Below are 20,511 nucleotides of genomic sequence, written 5' to 3'. Positions count from 1 at the left end.
AGACCAAAAGTTGGCGTACCTTGGATCATATGTTTGCATCGCTGACAGCTGGTTGGTCTACGGAAGACATGCTCCTGGAAACAGTGGGTCTTGACTGGCTGCATCAGCTGGGCCTGAGACTTTAGCTGGGTTTTGGAGGTCATGGACAGCGAAGGACTGATGGATGGGGAGTGTGATGACAATGAAGGGTTGGGACTAAGAGATGGGGAGAGGGAGGGAGAGCGCTCATAGGCCAGGGGGGACTCGGAGAAGGGGGGAGGAGAAGGGGGAGGTGGTGGTGTGGTGATGAGGGCTGATGGTGGTCGTGTTTCACCGTTGCTGCGCTGGAAAAAGTTGTCCACGCTCTTGCTGCGCATGACTGATTTGAAGGACAGAGAGCGCTTCAGCCGCTGCAACTAGAACAAAAAGTGAAGCTGTTTAGGCGACTTCATTCACTGAGGAAAGTTGTAAAAGTACAAACAGTCAATGGAAATTACATCTGACAAACTCTTCTCAGTAAGTGAGAGGATAGGCCAGTAAGCATGCAGAAACTCCTAAAGCCTCTGAAAAATCCATTTTCACAAGCAACTTCTTACTATGAGCAATGGAAACACACTACTTTCTGTTTTTTACATGACTGACTTCTGTATTTCTGTACATCTGTGTTTTAAGTGGATGGAACTTCGCTGGAAAAAAGGTGATCTCCTGCAAGCACCTATCAGAAAGAAAGTCACAAATTCATCACCATTCATCTAATATTCCGGACGAACAGGCAAATTTAGCCACACTATTCACTTTACTGCTTTGAGTCTAAAAAAAAAATGCAGAAAATATCTTCCTCTTTGGCTCCCTCATGTGCCGCATTGTTCACCAGCTAATCACCACCTTTGTCAAGGTCTGTTGGTGGTGCAGGGTGTGTAGCATGCAGTGACTTTTTCAATAAAATCAGCTCCCTGCTGTGTCAGAAATCATGCCATGAAAGTGGTGGAGCAAAACAGTAATATTGTGGACTGGAAAACCAAAACAATGAGCCAAAATCATAAAAAAAGAAAAAGAAAAAACAACCCCAACGGTGAGGGGAATTGCTGGGTTGGCTGACAACTCTGTGTGTTTGTCACTTCAAGCGGCCATTATGTTGCACACAATGTGATTAAGATTGAGTATGAATTAAAAAAAAAAATACATAAGGATGTTTTGAATTGATGGTTTGTAATTCAGTGATGGCTATTCAGGATTTAAAACCACTATTCCAGAGGCTTTGAAGTTGCAAGGAATGAGAACGTACAGAACGCAACCTATACACTGGATACAATTTTAAAGCAAGACCAATACAAGGTCTGACATGACAAGTACATATTCAGCTGTAGTGTCTGAAAAATCAGTCTGTTAAAAACAGTCTGTTAACTCTACCCTCTGACTGTCCTTGCCCTGCCAGGCTGACTTCTGATCTTCCATCTTCAGCCTTTTCCCCCCTCCTTTGATCGCAAATTTGCCTTTCCCTGAGAATCCGCACAAGTCAATACCCCTTAAAATTCATGTTTGATTAGTTTTATTGAGCGGGCTGCACCTTCGCATTTGATGCAGTCAGTGATGCACGGCAAACAATGTGTTTATCTATGACTCTGCTTGCCTCCATTTCCAGTCTTGCCATCCAGTGGCTCTGGGCCACAATAAATGGAAACTGATAATGACAAACAATTACGGGGACTTAGGAATGATGGGACCCAATATATGAAAATAATAACTGCTGTGGACTCATACATCAAGAAAATGGCCTGGAGAATGAGGGCAAGGACGTAATAGGTCCCTGAGACTGAAGTGCACCTCCTCAATTTGCACAGAGCTCATTAGCTGTCTGTGTTTGTGGCTAGGTTGAGGACACAGTTTTGATAATAACCAGTCGTGCTTCAAACTTCAAAGTAGTACAGATTTTTATTTAATTCTGGCTTCATGCTGCGTCTGTGCCTTACTTTCTATTCTGTTCGTAGCAACACAGCAAAAGGTAGGAGGTTTTGCTTAGCAAGAAAAACCAGTAACCCAACCTAAAATTGAGCAGGTTTATATGAATGTTTTATGTATGTTAATATGTGGAGAGGGTGCACATCATGTTTATTGCATCTCTGAGCTCTGAAAGCCACCACATGGTCCATTTGCACTTCTTTGCAGAGGAGCTCAATCAATAGCATTGAATAGAATCCTCTTTTTCTTCTTTAAGCCTCAGATTCACAGATGCCAATTAGTTTGAGTGATGAAAAGAGTCCTCACTGTTGACCCATTAGTGAGTTCCTCTCGTAAATGTTTTCTACAGGGAGCTGAGTCCATGCTTTCCTTAATGGCCTTTTCTTGGCTCGACTGGTGGCCCATTCAGTAATGGATGTTCCTCTCTATTAGATTTTTAACTTGTCTGACTTTGTTCATCTTCTGTGTAGTGAAGGCCTGCCTTTGCTCCAGTTCCAAGAGAAAAGGGAACAACTTCTTCCAGTCACAAACTAGGCAACACATGTCTGATAATCAATGGCTTAATATATCTCTGTGAGCTTTTAAAAAGATTAAAGAAGCAGACAGTAACAGGGATTTAAAGCTGGTGTAAAGATAAAGAATAATAGCTACTTAAAAGCCAAATAGATTCCGTAAATAGCTTTACATGGCAGAATAATTCTGAAAACTGGGGACTTGTACTCTACTACAGCATATTAAAACAAGCCAGTAATTCAATATTTACTGAATTTCTATTCAAATCTGTGTAGTACATGAACCCGCATGGATGAAGGCAATAAACAAATTACATGAATAATATGCATTAATTTCTTTTATCCCAGCCTAATGAAACATATTATGAAGAAGATGAAACACATAACACAGCCTGAAATAAACTGGATCCTCATTCAACCCTGTCTGAAGAGCCAAAGGGAGATTTCCCCATCCGTTAGATGAGACAACAGCAATAAATATTACACATTTATTGACAAAGATTTCAATACATCATCCTTCTGTTTTTTGAAATTGCACAGGTTCACAACAACACTCCAAAGAGTTACACCCTCTCTTTCAGATGAATGACATAATAAATAATCTGTATTATTTCTTAATACTACTCAAACAGATATTTCCCCCACAATATCCCAACAAGTCAAATCATTAAAAACTCAAAAAGATAAACTTCTAAGCTGGTACACTTCCAAGTTGGGAAAATTTAGACATAACAGCATATTTAGCTTTAGCCCAAAACAGCAACAGTTTAGCACATGCTCCTTCCTGTTTCAACATCCTCATGCAAAAGCAAAGCCCATAGCAAACTGATTTTCTCAGTTTGGTGTAGAGAAACGTGACTGGCTTGACTTCAATCCCATCAATGCCAGACCTTATTGTCCCAACATCACTGCCAACCTTCACTAATGCCCTTTTGGCTGAATAGGATCAAATCCCACTAGCCAGGTTACAAAACCCTGTTGAAAGCCTTAACCAAAAGCTTGAAGGCTCTTACAGCAGCACACTGATCACACATGGGTGTAATAGCTGGCTGTCCACACACTTAGTTTGTACACACCTCAGGCCACAAACAGTAATGACCCAGGTCAGTTCTATTTCACAGACGTCCTGTCCTTTAACAGGCTGCGTTAACTGTACACTGCAGTTTGCATTTACTGCATCACAGCTGCACAGTGTAAATAATCACTACCCAGAGGTTTGGTGGGTTTGGTCTAATTTCAGTGTGGTGACCAAAGAAGCACTACATGAAACAATTATCCTCTAATGAATTATCATGAATGCACACTACGAATAACATTAATCAATTAAATAGATAATTGCAGCTGACCAAGCCTCTGACATCTGGTAGCTGCAGGACAACATACTGCATATGCACCACTATTTTAGTTATCTCTCAGCATTTACTCATTTAAACAGAAATGTGACATATTAAAAGACAAATGTGAAAAAACTAGAAAAACATGACTGTAGATGCTTCTGCTCAGGAGCACTGCATGGTACAATTAGAAAATTACTATTCAATCATGTTCTGTAGCAGGTATAAAAATGTGAGCAGACCCAGGCGATTCTGATTTTGTATCAAGATGGCAAGAGGAAAAGATCTACATGTCTTTGTAAGAAAGTTCACTGTTGGGGCACAGATGGCAGGAGCTTCAGTAACACAAAGTGCTCAGCTGGCTAGTGTTTTAATAGGAGTAGGGACATAAATATTTAGATCTATAGGAAAGACTTTAGTAAAGTACAGTCAATTTGTGACAAATAGTGCATCTTTTAGGACTGTGATGCTTCTGCATTAGTGGAATGTGTAATGAAAAGCAGAAAGACCAGCTCTTCTGCATGTGACTTAGACCGTCACCCTACGATGTAAAATTATATAGTAGGGTTGCGGTGTATAAGCCTCTTTAGTACAAAGATGAATTCATATTTCAGAGTAAAGCAAATCTGTATAAAGTTATTGTGAATAGTCACTTTTATCCTATGATCAAACATTTCTATCCTGATGGGAGTGATCTCATCCAGGACGACAGTGGAAGCATCCATAGGTCACTGAATGTTTTTGAAAAGTATGGAAATATTGTGAATCGCATGTTATGGCCTTTACAGTCACCAGATTTCAACTAAACAACTATGGAAGATTTTAGACTGACGTGCTATAGAGCGTTATCAACCACCACCATCCAAACAACAAAACGGAGAATAGCGTTTGAAAGAATGGCGTTTTCTTTGCACATATTTTTGCTAGTATAGAATTGCTTCTTTGCACTGAATGGGACCGCACTAAATTTTGTTGTACTTTTTGTACATTAAAGATTCTGATGTTGTATTCCTCCAGTACAGTTTCAGAGACATGGAGAATCAATGCCAAGGTGCACTAAAGCTGTTCTGGCAGCATGTGGTGGCTCAACATGTTACTAAGATGCTTTATGATGTTATTTTTCCTTCAGATTGTCATTGGTCTGTATATGCACCATTGTTTTAGAAACTGTGCTAATATAGTTGCTGGTTTACAAGCCAATACTACGTTGTCTTATATTCTATAACAACCTCTGAAAACAAATGAAATCAAAAGCTAATTTCAAATGAATGCAAATCTCTGCATTTCTCCATGGCACTTGTGTCTCTCTGCAAGATTTTGTAAAGTCTATTTATGGATCACAGAACTGGAGACCCATCAGACTGAACTACTGACAGCAATTAGCTCATCACAGGGCCAACAGTGTCATGTGCTGAACAGACAGTGGTTTGAGAAAGACAATGAAGCAAAGAATAAAAGTAAAATCTGTGGGCAGTGAAAGGAAATGAAGATGAAACAGGTAAAACTCAAGCCAGAATAGGGGGAAAGAGGATTGTGAGAAGAGATGAAAACAGCACCATGACCACCATCAGCCCGCCTTGGCCTTGTTGTTTGGCCGTTTGAAAATGAGCACAGAGATGTTTGGCGGAGGTTTCTATAAATAGGCTGCTGTGCGGAATGTTTGGATAAATTAATGATTAAGAAGTAAGGTGTGGGTGTTCAGACAAGATGTCTGTGAAAAGCAAAAGTCATCCTGCTGCCACTGAGATGGAGTTAAGACTCCCATGTTTTTCCATGTAGTATTTTTACAACACAGAGGTCATGCAGTGAGGTGACCATTAAGGAACGGCATCATAAAAGAAAGAAAAATATCTCTGCTTTTGATTATGTAAGAATGCATTTTGAAGTATAATAGTTCAGCAACAATGTTTTGTTTGTGGCTGTATCTTGAGACTCCCTGAGCTTGGCTGATACATTGTATTTGTGTCTAAAATACATCTGAACTCAATGTCCTCCATCTTTATGTATGAACGCATGGTCTGCTGCCTTCAAAATGTGTGTTGGTATGCAGCAAGTTAAGAAATTTTCCAAAAATTTCCAATAACAATAAACCTATAAACTTCAAAACCTGCTGACAGATTTAAAAGGCTTGTTGTCTTTACAAAAATGCCAAGACTTTGTTGGGGACAGATCTGACAAAATGGAAGGAACAACATCTATTCCACCGCTGTATGACTGTGCTATAAGTGGTTCTTACGAGCAGCTGATTATTCAACCAAAAGCAAGGGCTAGTGGGAGAACATATAACCTCCATCATGTCACAATTTTCATTACCAAGAAAGAAAAGGAAAAAAAAAATAGCAACAATCCATTCACTACACGCATCTCTGTTGTTCCAGCTGATGTGCAGTTGACTTGTCTCATCTGGTGGTTTGGTTCTGTCAGTGAATTCATCCAAGGTGAGCTGAGTGCAAATACATAAAACTCTGAGCTTAAAGTCATATAAAATATACATGAGCACTTCTCTATCAGGTTTATAGTTATAGTTTGGATAAGAAATGCTAGCTTTATCCTTGGAAAGGAACTTCCTTTTACACTGCCAAACCTGCCTTTGTGTCCTTATGCACCTCATTACACAGCAGTATACTGTAAGCTGCGAGCTCTAATATCCCACTGATTTATGCACAGCGAGCCGATTTATCACATTATGATTCAAAACTCATCACTCAAATTCTTGCAGTATTAATGTCTGGCGTTTTGTATATGCAATACCCACATATGTCTACATGTTTCTTAGTCCTTTTACAATCTTACTGAACATTTCAGAAGACTGTGAATGTGTATACAGTAAAGCACTTTTTAAAAAACATATGGGAAAGTGTTTTAGTTAATTATTCTACTCTCCTGTCTGTCTGTAGAGACCTTATCTGCAGTTGGGACACAGTTGTGCAGTTTATTCCCCAGTGTCTGCACAAAACATGCCCACTGCAGTGTTTTTCTCCGGACATCTCTTGTTGCTTTTGATATTCAAAACCCTATTGAACACAGTGGAGCCTGACTGTGTTTGGCATTCTTCTTGCAGTGACCCGAGCTTTGAATTAAAAGTGCCCTCATTAGGCATTGCTCCAGCTGGACCCTGTTAGGTGAAAGTGCAACTACTGGAATGACCTTTTGTGCAAAAGGAAAGCTGAAATGCCTCACTGAACAAGTCGGGTCTGGTGGAAATTGATAACTTCCTGAACCAGAGAAAAACTTGAGTTTTTCCATTACTAAAAAAAAAAAAAAAAAAATGCTTGAAGAAGCCTTTGCTGTACAGTTGAGCTCCATCACTCCATCGAAAAAGCACCATGACAGGCAAAATTTTTAGCGTTGTTAGTGATGCTCATTACCCATTAGTAAAAGCCACATTCAGATACACACGTGGACAAAATTGTTGGTACCCCTCAGTTAAAGAAGGAAAAACCCACAATTCTCACTGAAATCACTTGAAACTCACAAAAGTAACAATAAATAAAAATTTATTGAAAATTAAATAATCAAAATCAGCCATCACTTTTGAATTGTTGATTAACATAATTATTTAAAAAAACAAACTAATGAAATAGGGCTGGACAAAAATGATGGTACCCATAACTTAATATTTTGTTGCACAACCTTTTGAGGCAATCACTGCAATTAAACGATTTCTGTATTTGTCAATGAGCGTTCTGCAGCTGTCAACAGGTATTTTGGCCCACTCCTCATGAGCAAACAGATCCAGTTGTCTCAGGTTTGATGGGTGTCTTCTCCAAATGGCATGTTTCAGCTCCTTCCACATATGTTCAATGGGATTCAGATCTGGGCTCATAGAAGGCCACTTTAGAATAGTCCAACGCTTTTCTCTCAGCCATTCTTGGGTGTTTTTGGCTGTGTGTTTTGGATCGTTGTCCTGTTGGAAGACCCATGACCTGCGACTGAGACCAAGCTTTCTGACACTAGGCAGCACATTTCTCTCCAGAATGCCTTGATAGTCTTCAGATTTCATCGTACCTTGCACACTTTCAAGACACCCTGTGCCAGATGCAGCAAAGCAGCCCCAAAACATTACTGAGCCTCCTCCATGTTTCACCGTAGGGATAGTGTTCTTTTCTTCGTATGCTTGGTTTTTGAGTCTATGAGCATAGAGTTGATGTGCCTTACCAAAAAGCTCCAGTTTGGTCTCATCTGTCCAAAGGACATTCTCCCAGAAGCTTTGTGGCTTGTCAACATGCATTTTTGCAAATTCCAGTCTGGCTTTTTTATGAGTTTTTTTCAGCAGTGGTGTCCTCCTTGGTCGTCTCCCATGAAGTCCACTTTGGCTCAAACAACGACGAATGGTGCGATCTGACACTGATGTACCTTGGCCTTGGAGTTCACCTTTAATTTCTTTGGAGGTTGCTCTGGGCTCTTTGGATACAATTCCAACGATCCGTCTCTTCAATTTGTCATCAATTTTCCTCTTGCGGCCACGTCCAGGGAGGTTGGCTACTGTCCCGTGGGTCTTGAACTTCTGAATAATATGAGCCACTGTTGTCACAGGAACTTCAAGCTGTTTAGAGATGGTCTTATAGCCTTTACCTTTAAGATGTTTGTCTATCATTTTTTTTCGGATGTCCTGGGACAATTCTCTCCTTCGCTTTCTGTTGTCCATGTTCAGTGTGGTACACACCTTTTCACCAAACAGCAGGGTGACTACTTGTCTCCCTTTAAATAGGCAGACTGACTGATTATGAGTTTGGAAACACCTGTGATGTCAATTAAATGACACACCTGAGTTAATCATGTCACTCTGGTCAAATAGTTTTCAATCTTTTATAGAGATACCATCATTTTTGTCCAGGCCTGTTTCATTAGTTTGTTTTTTTAAATAATTATGTTAATCAACAATTCAAAAGTAATGGCTGTTTTGGATTATTTAATTTTCAATAAATTTTTATTTATTGTTACTTTTGTGAGTTTCAAGTGATTTCAAGTGAGAATTGTGGGTTTTTCCTTCTTTAACTGAGGGGTACCAACAATTTTGTCCACGTGTGTATAAAATCTTTTTCTTTGATAACTCAAGCCTATTCATCGTGTTCAGTCCATTCTCACCTCAGGCCCATGCATTCATTAGCAGCTTTCTAGAGCTGCCCTCCACAATGTGTCCACCACATGCCTTCAGATTTTATTGCGTTTCTCTGTTGCCCGATCTTCACCTTGCTACACACATGCCCCGAGGATGACTATGATGAAAAAAAAAAAAAAAAAAACTTCAATAACAACAATGTTGTACACTGAGGTCACACATATCACCCCATTAGGCTGTAGCAGTGAGGTTATGAAGACAAAACGAGACACACACAGACACGCACACACAAGGAGGAAATTATATTGAAAAGGTTGCTAAGAGGTTCATCTAACTTTAACACACTCATTTAACTTTTACTGTGTTCAAATCAAAGCTTCATGCACATTGTAGATGAGGGGCAAACTGAGATAAAATAAGGCTTTTGGCTGCCTCTCTTACTCTCTAAAAAATTGGTTCTTTAATTTTCCAGATGGTAAAGAGAACATTAGCATTACTGAACGCCACTATCATAGGTGAGAGATAAGGCATGAATCAAGGTAAACTCTCGTCTCCTCCTCTCCTTGTGACAGTCTCAGCTCTGTGTGTGGCTCCGAAATGCCCAGCTGTTGTTTGGAGAGCTGGTTCTCAGTGATCCATGCAAGCAGACTCCACCAGCACCACAAGCTGCCTGCCAAAGTGTGCAACGAAAGAAGCTTGAATTTCCAAATCCAGCCGTTTAAAGGGCTTAACTGCACAAGGAGCTTTAGCAGTTAGCATTAGGTGACAGTCACAATGGCTCTTTGATGTTCATCCAGTAGTAGAAGAACTACACCTACAGCAAGTTGGTTCCCTTTGATGACATCTAAAACAATATTATACATTCAGCACACTCACAGAAAATTATGATCGATAACAGGTTCCTGTTTTACATTTAAGCCAACCTATAACAGCTTTGCATACATTAAGGAAAATGATTTATAGCTGTCCAGTATTAATGCAAAGTTAAATGAGTCAGCACTCTAAGTCAGATGGCTGGCTTCACTCCAAGTTTTAATACATGATCAGTCTCACACAATGCAGCCTCTACTTTGGTCAACACAGCAAAATGAATTAATTTCACATTAAAGTCTATAAAATTGTGAGATCCTTCTTGTAACCTGTTCTATTCTATTGGCCTTTAAGATTCACATCAAATGAGTTTCTTTCGTTGCTCGCATAGAAAAAGCAACAAATCTTTATACTGCGAATATACTGCATATGACTTATCACATCATACCCACTGTTCACACTGTATACTGTTAATTATCTGTATATACACTGCATATATCTCATACAGTCTATACAGTTGTTGCTGTGTATGAACTCCTTATTTGTCATACTGCTTCAGCGGTTCACACTGTCCATGTTGTTTCTACAGCCATTTACCTCTACCAACACAAGTATGTTTATTTAGCTTTATACTGATATTTATAGCTAATATATTCATATGTTTAGTGTGTTCATACCACTCTGGTCATAATGGAGCATACTGTAAATACTGCTTCTTTTGCATTTCAGGTTAGATGCTAAACTACATTTCATTGTCTTACAGTTCAAGTTACATATGGGACCGTTCTTTTTTTGGCTTTTGTTGTTTATTTACCTCTTTTTTTTTTACTTGTCAAGTTGCTGTTTGGTTTGGTTTACACTATAAACCTACTTGGTTAAGAGCTGGTTTGGATTAAATTACACCTGTTCAAACACCAACCACAAGGCTTTGCTTGTTTTCTGAGTTGCAATGAATTCGGCATGAATTCGTATGAATAGCCTCTAAAAAAACGGAAACCTCTCTATTTTACAGCCTTTTTTTGTGAAAATAATACAGTTTGCACTCTGGACTTGTATAGCTATTACACATTTATGTGGGAGACGGGGTAGTCCCACACTAAATCTTTGTCTTTGTGAGTCAATTCAAATAAAAAAGTGGAGAGAAACAAGATCATTCACATTGCAAGCTTAACCTTCAGTGGCTGATATACTAGTCTTCCACGTCACTCAAGTCCATTTTTTAATTATTTCAATGCCAGTGACTTACGAGGAGCACTCGAGAAGTTAAGTGACATCATAGTTGCTAAGCAACTTAATGCATTAAGTATTCATTCACATGTACACCTTTTTTAGGATTTTTTTCAAGGTAAACCTGCTATTCAAAGCTAAGAATGAGAAGTACTTTATTTCCTTCACTCCAATGCATCAACAGCTTTACATTTTATAGAGAAAATAACTTCACTGTCACTGAAGCAGCAGCTAAGGTCGGTACTAAACAAAGTCCATTCTTATTCCCAACTGACTCTAACCCTGACACTGCACATGGGACTCTGCTGGATCAGCAGCATTTTTGAACTCAATCAAGGACAGTAATTCAGTGACTTCATCATTAATCAAAACAATGCTGGGTCAACACTGGATACATACGCACAACGATGACACTGTACAGAACAAAAAGCTTGTTTTATCAGTCTGAAATCTTTCATGAATAACACAGAGATTCATCAGTTTTCTGTGCAGACTACAATTTGTTTCAAAAGGTAACAGGACAAGTCAATCATTCTGGCAGGCGAAACGCAAACATATCACGGTCCGTCAGAAGTTATGTGAGTGAGTGATGTATCCGCCTCCTAACAGGGATATGGAAACAAACACTATGACGGCTACAGAGAAACGTTGGCGCACATCAGAAAAGCTCTGCAGTTGTATTTTCTCATTAAAGAAGTCTAGTTTCACCATTAAAAAGTTACATGATGAAAAATCAGCCTCCTCTCAATAGGAAATTACACATTTGTCTATAATTACTTGTTTTATGAGCTGCAAATATTGCAAACTGGAATCATATGAAGTAAATTAAAGAATTAGCACTGAAAGAAAAAAATGTTCACAGACAAATCTTAACAGTGAGTCCAGACTGTAGCTTGATTTAGCCAAATGACCTCTGGTCTTGTACAATATTGTGTTCACTGTCACTTCTCTTTCCACTTGGCATTCTCCTCTCTTTTGTTGTTTCCTAAGTTCTCTCTTTTGCTTTCCTCCTCATGCTCTTTCTTTTATTCCTGGCAGGACCTCTGGCTGGCCATCCTATTCTTAAATTACCTTTATCCTTTCAAGCACTCAGGCAAGCACCACCAGCCAGTCACTCAGAGCAATGCAGAAGGATGACAAGCAAGAGCTGTACGGTAGTGGAGAAGGACAAAGAGAAAGATGTGAAGTACAGGTGAAAAAGTTCATTTAAATGGTCCAGAGTAAACAGGAATACATATTACATATTCTAGGTGGGAAGCAAGAAAAGAGAACAAAAAATAACTGATAATGAAGTTAGTGAGGGAACAGCAGGAGAGCTCTGAGAAATGAATGTGAAGGGCAAAGTCGAACAGAAGCCGCTGCCATCATTTCACCTCCATAAAAATGTCTTTGTATTGGCTGAAAATGCGGTGAGCCGTGTGAAGGCCCTGCGGACAGGGGCACAGCACTACCTTGCATTATCAGCATTTACACCCACTGTCTTTTGTGAATATTAAACTTTATGTAGCGGCTGATTCTGAGTAAAGCTCTCATTTCATCCTCCACTAAACAAAGTGGAGTTTAAAAGAAGTGTTTGACACTTGGTGAAACGGGCCTTTTCATGTTTCTGCTGAACAGTAGATGACATGATTAGAGTTGACCGATACTAGATTTCTGAAGCTGCAAAAAACTCTGATACAGATATATCGTCTAGTCCTTTAATATATACGCAAACATATATCTTAGAATTATATTCAGAAGGGAAAATGATGGGGTCATTGTGTATCAACTTTCCAGCAACGTATCATGCAAGCTTGTTGACAGTTTACCATAAAGATACCGGCTGACTCCTCACCACTGTCTGCTCAGCTGTGATATGTACTCTGCTACATGTGCTGCACACAAGGGGTTGGAGCTGCTCTACTTGAAAGTAGATACATAATTTGTAAATTACTCCAAGCATCTTTTTCATAAAAAAAGTTCACATGTCACAATTCAGACAACATATGTGCAGATACAGTGATTTCTGTAATATTGGCTGACAATACCAGCCTACCGATATATTGGTCAGCTCTAGACATGATTAGAATAGAATCACTTTATTCATCCCCAAAGGGAAATTCAGTATTATTAGTTTAATAACAGATTAATTAATTCAGATTAATACCAATTTCATAGTATTAAGGTGAATACTAATCAACAGCAATAAGCTTGGTAGCTTAACTGAGCATGAAAGCCACAGAAACAGCACAAAACAAAGCCTGGCTCTGTCACAAAGTAACAAAATGTACCTGCCATCGCCTCTAAAGTTCACAAATGAACGGGGCTATACTTGATTTATTCACACAAACAATTAGGTGCAAAAATGTCAATCAATTTGTCATATATTAGGCCATCACCAGAAATTTTTTGTAGTCGCACTGGTTGCTTCATAACTGCTCTTGGTCAAGAAATAGCCATCTCGCAGAAATAATAAACTATTGTTCTTAAGGACAAAATAGACACAGTAAGACATGCAACAAAGCTTTCCCAGCAAGGGGTAAAACTATGGATGCTGCAGTAACATATGTGCACTTATTAGCAATTAGGGTTCCTTCAAACAGTAAAGATGAAACAAAAGAATATTAAGTAAGAGGTGCTGGTAAGATTAACTTTGGTGATTTTGGTGCTTTTGGAAAGAGACAGCTTTGCTGTTTCCCTGTTTCCAATCTTTAGGCTACACTAAACAACTGCTATCTATAGCTTCATATAAAGTATATCAACCTGTGAGTGTTACTCATCTTGTTGTGCATTTCTCAACAAGAACGCAACAAGAGTACACCGCTAAATGCAAGACACTTAAAAGACGTGTGCTCCAAGTGATTAGTGAGGAATATTAATATTTTGGAGCAATCACCTTGCCCGTAGGTGGAGGAGGTGGAATAACTATTCATCCTCTGTCACTACCTGTATTAGAAGAACTCTAGGAGACTGGTGGGCCCACTTAGCTCTGTAATAAATACTCTGAGAGCCGAGGGACGGTGGAGAGATGGAGAGGGAGACGAGTGAGACATGAAGGAGAGCTATTGAAGAGACGAGAGATTGCAGAGAGAGGCGGTGAGGGGAAGTTGGAAAGAGACAGAGGGAAAGCAGAAGGTAGACAGTTATGAAACGAGTAGAGCACAGTGAGGAGACCAAGAGTGACAGAAAGAATGAAGTGAAGCTCTAGAGATACCCTCAAGCACACTACTCTTAAAGAAACCCCAGTAGTAACGTAGATTTAATCTTTCCCCCTTGCTTTCCTCTTCATTCTTCTTCTTCTTCTTCTTCTGCAGGATATGAAGCGGTTACGGGTGCCCAGCAGAGTCTTGGCAAACAGCAGAGCTACACGGCTGACACAGCTTGGAGGATTGTTTCCTCCCAGTTCTGTTTTGTCTGGACGACCATTTGTGTGAAATATGACCCAGGCCCTAGCTAGACACAGCAAACATCTGCTAGCTGATTAGCTCATAAATTCACGCAGCACCTCACTGCGCACCATCCATTGTCCTGTCTTTAGTCAAATAGCAACAACAAGAAGCCCGTCCTGCCTGGTTTGTTCCAAGTTCCTGTGGTGATGACCAACAAAAAGGCAACCGCGGTGTGATTTGCTGCTGTGATATTTGCTGCAATTAAGGCTACTGTAGGAGCTTTTTTGTGAGTGTTAAAAAATACATGTGATGCAGGAGATTTAGGTCAAGTCAGTAAGTGACTCAGTTTGAAGTTCAGCTCCACTTTTTGTCAAGAAAAATCGAGTCCATTTTTTTGGATTTTAAAAGCAAAAATCTTCAAAACTGAACAGGGGTTATGCATCTCTGGATTACCAACAAAGCAGGCAACTACCCTGAGGCCCAAAAGCTCCAGGGTAGGAGCTTCAAAAATACTCTTACATGTTTGAGAGTATGGACCATCATCTACTAACATGATTAAATCCCTAATGTGAGCTCTGCTTTACTTTCTGATCTTGATGACCCATCATGCGTCAAAGCTTTATCATCTTTATATTTTTGGTTTTGTGTCTACTGTTGTAATTTGGCATATGTATCAATGGTTGATACAAGTTGGAAGCCTGAAGAGCATCTGTCTGAGGCTGGATATACTACAAAATGATCCAACTAATAAATATAACATCCAAACTTGGCTAAAGAAGGCTAAAAACACAGACTATAATATCAGTGATTTCTGACAGAATTTGCAATAGTTTTTGATTAAGAATTTAATGTCGATAGCAGGTTAATTTTTTAACCTCATAGTAGCGAGTGTTCCTCCATTATCAACATATACTGCATGTCAGCCATGACATAGGTTTAATTGTAGAAGATGGAACAAGCAATAGGTAACGTGAACAATACTAAAGCAGTTGAAGGGACAGCAAATTGGGAAAAAGTGTACATTAAAGGGTTAAATTCCTATTATAGACTTTTCAAAGTGGCAGAAAACAAAAATACTTTCTTCCCAATCTGTGTCCATGTGTTAGCAAAATATGTTTGTTTAGTGATCTGAAATGGCTATATGTTGCATAATCAATGTATTTAATCAAATAACTGGCAATATTAGTTTAAAAAAGGACAGAGAAAGTGCATATTTTTAATATAATGAATGGAAGAAGGTATGGGGCCTTAATAGGAGACCAGGCAGCAGCTAATTTATGCCTCATGTTTCCCATTCTGTGTCCAGCTTATACTCCATTACTCAAGTGTTTACAGTTTATGCAAAAAGATTAGATATAGCTTCCTTTAAATTGAGGTGAAGCACAAGAACAACACAGTTTGAGATCATCCTTTTCCAAATCATATTGGGCTCAAGTAAAGTGATTAATTCAGGGTGTAAATGAGAGAAATTGGCTATTTTTTCAATACTACTCTTAAAGAGATCAGTCTTTTCTTTGATATTTTTGTGCATCTACCGCACATGCCTCAGACAGCTCGCACACCTCCATGTAATCTCTGACCTTTAACTTTGAGGTTAGGCTAGTTACAAGAATTAAAGAGGCTTAAGGTTGTTATGCAAGACCCGCAGCCACCACTTAATTACCGTCTGAGCGAAAACACTGAACGCACACTTAGTCACAGCGTCCATTTAGAAATAAAAGAATATAAACACTCTGTCAGACGAAACGGTGAAACAAAAGCAGGAAATAGACATTAAAATCGATAAAATGAACAGCTCGTCCTGCTTTAATTTGAAAACACCCCCCAAACAGGTAATTTACACAGGTGTGCTGTTACCTTTGATTCCTGCTGGCTGGGCACGGTGGCCTGTGGTCGGTGCAGGTTTTGCGGTTCGTTCTCTTTCTCGCTGATTTCCGTCATGTTGGATTAAAAAAACGCTCCTTCAGCAGCAAACTGAGCCAAACGGAAAGTCCACGGCGACAGAAGGGACGGAGAGCAACTATGCGCACTGAGGTTTAATAAACATCGCTACTGGCACAAAGAGGTAGGACCAGTTCAGACCGTCAACTCATCTCCCAGCAGCAGCATCCAGCCGGGAATGCGCTTTCAAGTGAAACCAGATATTCCGTCGAAAATTCGCAGCTTCGACACTCTAAATTAGCGCAGAAAAGAGCAGAAGATGTGTTTCTTGGAGGAGAAATTTCGGCTGAATCTGCAGCTGGTTGGTTTGTTCACTTCTTCTATCTGCCGCCTCGCTCCTCTCCTCTCGCGCTCACCGGCCAGATTCTCTACCCTCCTCGCGCACACACGCGCGCTCTTACAACAACTTTGATTTCTCCGTGACAAAGTGCTCCGCTCGTTCTGATTGGTCCACACCGCCAGAAATACGCCAGCACGAATAGAGACAGCTCCCCTGATTGGCTGACAGATGATGACGAGCAGAAAAGGTGTGGTGAAGGGCTATAAAACTCAACTTTGATGAGAGAAAGCTTCAATAATACAACACGTGATCATACTGTGTAGATAAGATAAGATTGTTTTCATCCCAAAGCGGATTCTTATCCCAGATATTGCTCAGAAAAACACAAGTAACATAAATGACAACATAAAACAACCCAGTACCTTGTGGGAAAGCTGTAAGGCATACGTACAATACATTACTGAACTAAAATAAGTCAGTAAGAATAAGGTTAGAATAGAAAAATAAGCATTAATTCTGGCAATGACACTAAGGCAAAGAGTGATATCAGACATGATAGTGAAACATTGCACCTGGGAAATCCATCCATCCATACTCTATACACCGCTTTATCCTCACTCGGGTCACGGGGGGGGTGGTGGTGGTGGTGGTGGTGGTGGTGGTGGGGGGGGGCCGGGGGGCGGTGCTGGAGCCTATCCCAGCTGACTCGGGCGAAGGCAGGGGACACCCTGGACAGGTCGCCAGTCTGTGGCAGGGCTACATGTACAGACAAACAATCACACTCACATTCACACCTACGGGCAATTTAGAGTAATCAATTAACCTCAGCATATTTTTGGACTGTGGGAGTAAGCCGAGTGCCCGGAGAAAACCCACGCAAAAACATGCAAAGTCCATACAGAAAGATCCCTGGAAAGCCGGGACGCGAACCAGGGATCTTCTTGCTGCAAGACGAAAATGCGAACCACTTCCACTGTGCAGCCCACCTGAGAAATGAGATGGAAGTTAAAAATTGTTGTACATGAATGTGCATTATTACACATGTAATAGAAATGTTGCACTTTTACTTTTTTTTTTTTTTTTTACATATTAGGATTTGTCCTATATGTTTGTACCACCAGCATGGCAGGCAGCTCTGTGAACAACAATAGACACATTTTAATAAACAAATGTACTATGGTGGTACAGGTGAATGAACATAAGGTGGCTTGTGATCCAGAGAAAAGTAAAGCCAAAAATAAAGATGCTTATCAAAAATAAACTAAATCCAAGAAAATTCACACAACTCAAAAAGGACAAAAAGCACTAAACAGAGGACCAAGGACAAGAATCACACCAGAGGGCATGACTGCAGCAAACGGGAAGGAAACCAACAGGGTGAACTGACAAAAACAGATGGAAAGACAAGGCTATTTATACACTGACAACTGACTGATAAGACAAGACACAAGTGACTCATGAGACACAGGTGAAAATCATCAGGGCAATCAAAACAGGAAGGAAACAGAGGCAAAGGCAACACAGAAGGGAAGGCGGATTTAAAATAAAACAGGAAGTAAACAGAAAAAAGCAAAACAGAAAACCAAGACCATGACAATTCTGCTAAGATTGTGAACTGCATTTGGTTGTCTTAACACTTGCAATGACAGTTAAGTTGAACCTAATCTAATAGCATATTGTATGTTTTCTTACTATTCTAGAGATCAGAAATGAATTTAAAGTAAAATAGCATAACGTTGGATGCTAAAATGGGTGGAGATTTCAGTTCATTTTAGCCGTCTGAAAGTTTTCTACATCAAACACGTACATTCTCTGCATTTTGGTAAAAAAAAAAATTATGCACCATTTGTCTTTTTTTTGCATCTTATAAAGAGGAAATGTCTTTGTTCCAATTTGAAAATAAAGAATTATAATGTAGTGAGGCTCTTAGGTATTTTGTGTATATTTCAAATATTTACTCTCCTGTAGATCCGCTTTTCTCATTTAATATTATCCCTGCTGAGTCAACACACATACTGGATTGGACAGATTTGCTCTATTGTTGTCTTTTGTGACTTTTGATTGGGACAGTATGCTCTTTAAATGTCCACACAGCATCTTTTCATGTCATTTTAAAAAATACTAATTATAAACTCCTGGACTTTGATAGTTCATATGTTTCAGCAAAATTTCTGTTCATGTTCAAAACTTCCTATGCTTGATATGCTGCAGAACAACAAAGCAAAACATTAAAGTTATTTTAAAAATCTATTTATTTATGTTAAATATTGAGAGGGGCATGTTGCACTCTTACAATCTCTGTCACTTCAATGGAACAATGACTTGTGTTTCCTCGTTTGGCAATTTGAAGAGATGGTTTTGAATATATTTTCTCTTGGGCCATGTTTAGTTATTGCCTGTTTTTTACATTAATGAAAGATTTCATATACAAACCACATAATGAATGTTGAGCCTTGGCACATTATTACAGATTAAACAAACCAACTGTTTCCATAGGAATCGAAATCAGCTGCAGCTCTGCCACTACAACGGCAAAATGCTTCCACATTAATGCGTCAGGAACAATAATTCAATCTGTGTAACAGTGTAACAATGGCATGGCCATTTGTCTGCATAACAAAGACTTTTATTGTTGATGTTTAAGCACAATTTGCTGTTAATAGCCTTCTTTCATACTGCTATTTAACAAGATTTTGGATGTACAGAAATTGAACTTGGTCCATCACTGAAAATATATGTATTCATTGTGCTTATCTCATTTATTTCTTCCTTTAAGTTGTCTCCTACCTATCATTGTTAAACCCATTTGTTGATTGCATATACTAACTTATTACAACATTAGCCATCTATCTGCTACTTGGAAAATGATGATACAGAAAAGTAATTTAATAGCAGCTTGTCCACAATCAGAATCAAGCTTGAAATGATTATGCAACATGACGATGAACTATATGCAGACAAAAAGCAACCGCTATGCTTTTGTTTGGGTTAATTAATTCTTGGCAAGCAAGAACAGCTTTCCCTGCAGCATGTTTCAGCCTTATACCTGGTTAATTCTTTCAAACTGCTGCATATAGATACCTGCTTACTGGTGTAAACCCAGACAGAGGAAAATGCAGTCAAAATCTAATATGAAGCAAATCAAATGCAGAAAACAAATAATTAACAGTGCCTATGACTTGCTTCAGTTCACTTAATTGTGTTGAAATTAATGCAGGCCAGAAATGCATGCATTAAAACATTACAAGCATAGGTGATGAGATGGTCCACAGGGAGCCCCAGTAGCCAAGCCTGGGCGGCTGATTCAGCACCGAGGACAGCTCCTCTCCTCTGAGAGCGTCTCACTAATGATCAGCCTCACACATGAAGCTGCCTGGTTCCATGCTCACCGAGCTGTGTTTACTTTATTAATAGAACCTCTCCTATCGAGCAAACTTGGTTGTTTGTGGCATTAACAGCGTGTGTACAGTGTGTAGCGTATCCCTTCACAATGAGCTAATTTTAGAAGCGGCTCAGAACAAAGCAGTGGCGCTGACTACTAATGATTTCTGCTTCCCGCGCAGGCAGCAGACATGTGAAGTTTACAGGACAATTGTGGCATGATAATTAACAAGGCAGATGCTAGATAAGTGAACACCCTTTAAAATTCTGCCTTTGGCGCTGGATTTCATTAATATTTAGATCATGCTCCGAACCAAAAAAGTTAATCTTTGAGCATGTGGAAAACACAGCTCAATCTATGCATCAATCTATCTTTTTAAAGTCTTAAAAAAAAAACGATGATGGCAAGTAAAAATATGAATAGATCTTTCTTTGCCTGTTAACTGAGACATTCTCTCAGAGGAAGAGTAGGTCTGTACACCATGTCCCAGTTTTTTACTGGCAGTTGTCTGAAACAATCATAGCTGGCCTTGAGCAGCTTGACAGCCTCTGCCTTCTTCTATCACTGAAACAATATTGTGTTGTGATGAAGCAGGTAATTATGCAAATTGAAGACCATATTATTTTATCATAAATGCATGAAAAAGCTGATAAGGAC

The 20,511-nt window shown here is 39.4% G+C and overlaps 2 protein-coding genes across 2 annotated transcripts in view; one reads left to right on the top strand and one right to left on the bottom strand.

The window, feature by feature from the left end:
* LOC110949580 (SH3 and cysteine-rich domain-containing protein 2-like) overlaps positions 1–16,590 on the bottom strand; it is a 32,831-nt gene extending 16,241 nt beyond the window's left edge. Inside the window, exons 1-2 of the mRNA XM_022191711.2 lie at positions 16,109–16,590; positions 20–395 (exon numbers count right to left, since the gene is read on the bottom strand). Coding sequence (XP_022047403.1) covers positions 20–395; positions 16,109–16,192 — 460 coding nt within the window. The 5' untranslated portion in view covers positions 16,193–16,590. The remainder of the gene's footprint in view (positions 1–19; positions 396–16,108) is intronic.
* Positions 1–20,511, top strand: part of LOC110949584 (protein phosphatase 1 regulatory subunit 1B-like) — a 187,693-nt gene that overhangs the window by 87,023 nt on the left and 80,159 nt on the right. The window lies entirely within an intron of this gene.

This window comes from Acanthochromis polyacanthus, chromosome 19, assembly GCF_021347895.1.
Source record: "Acanthochromis polyacanthus isolate Apoly-LR-REF ecotype Palm Island chromosome 19, KAUST_Apoly_ChrSc, whole genome shotgun sequence".
Classification (NCBI taxonomy): domain Eukaryota; kingdom Metazoa; phylum Chordata; class Actinopteri; family Pomacentridae; genus Acanthochromis; species Acanthochromis polyacanthus.
This window is presented reverse-complemented; position numbering and strand designations above follow the sequence as displayed.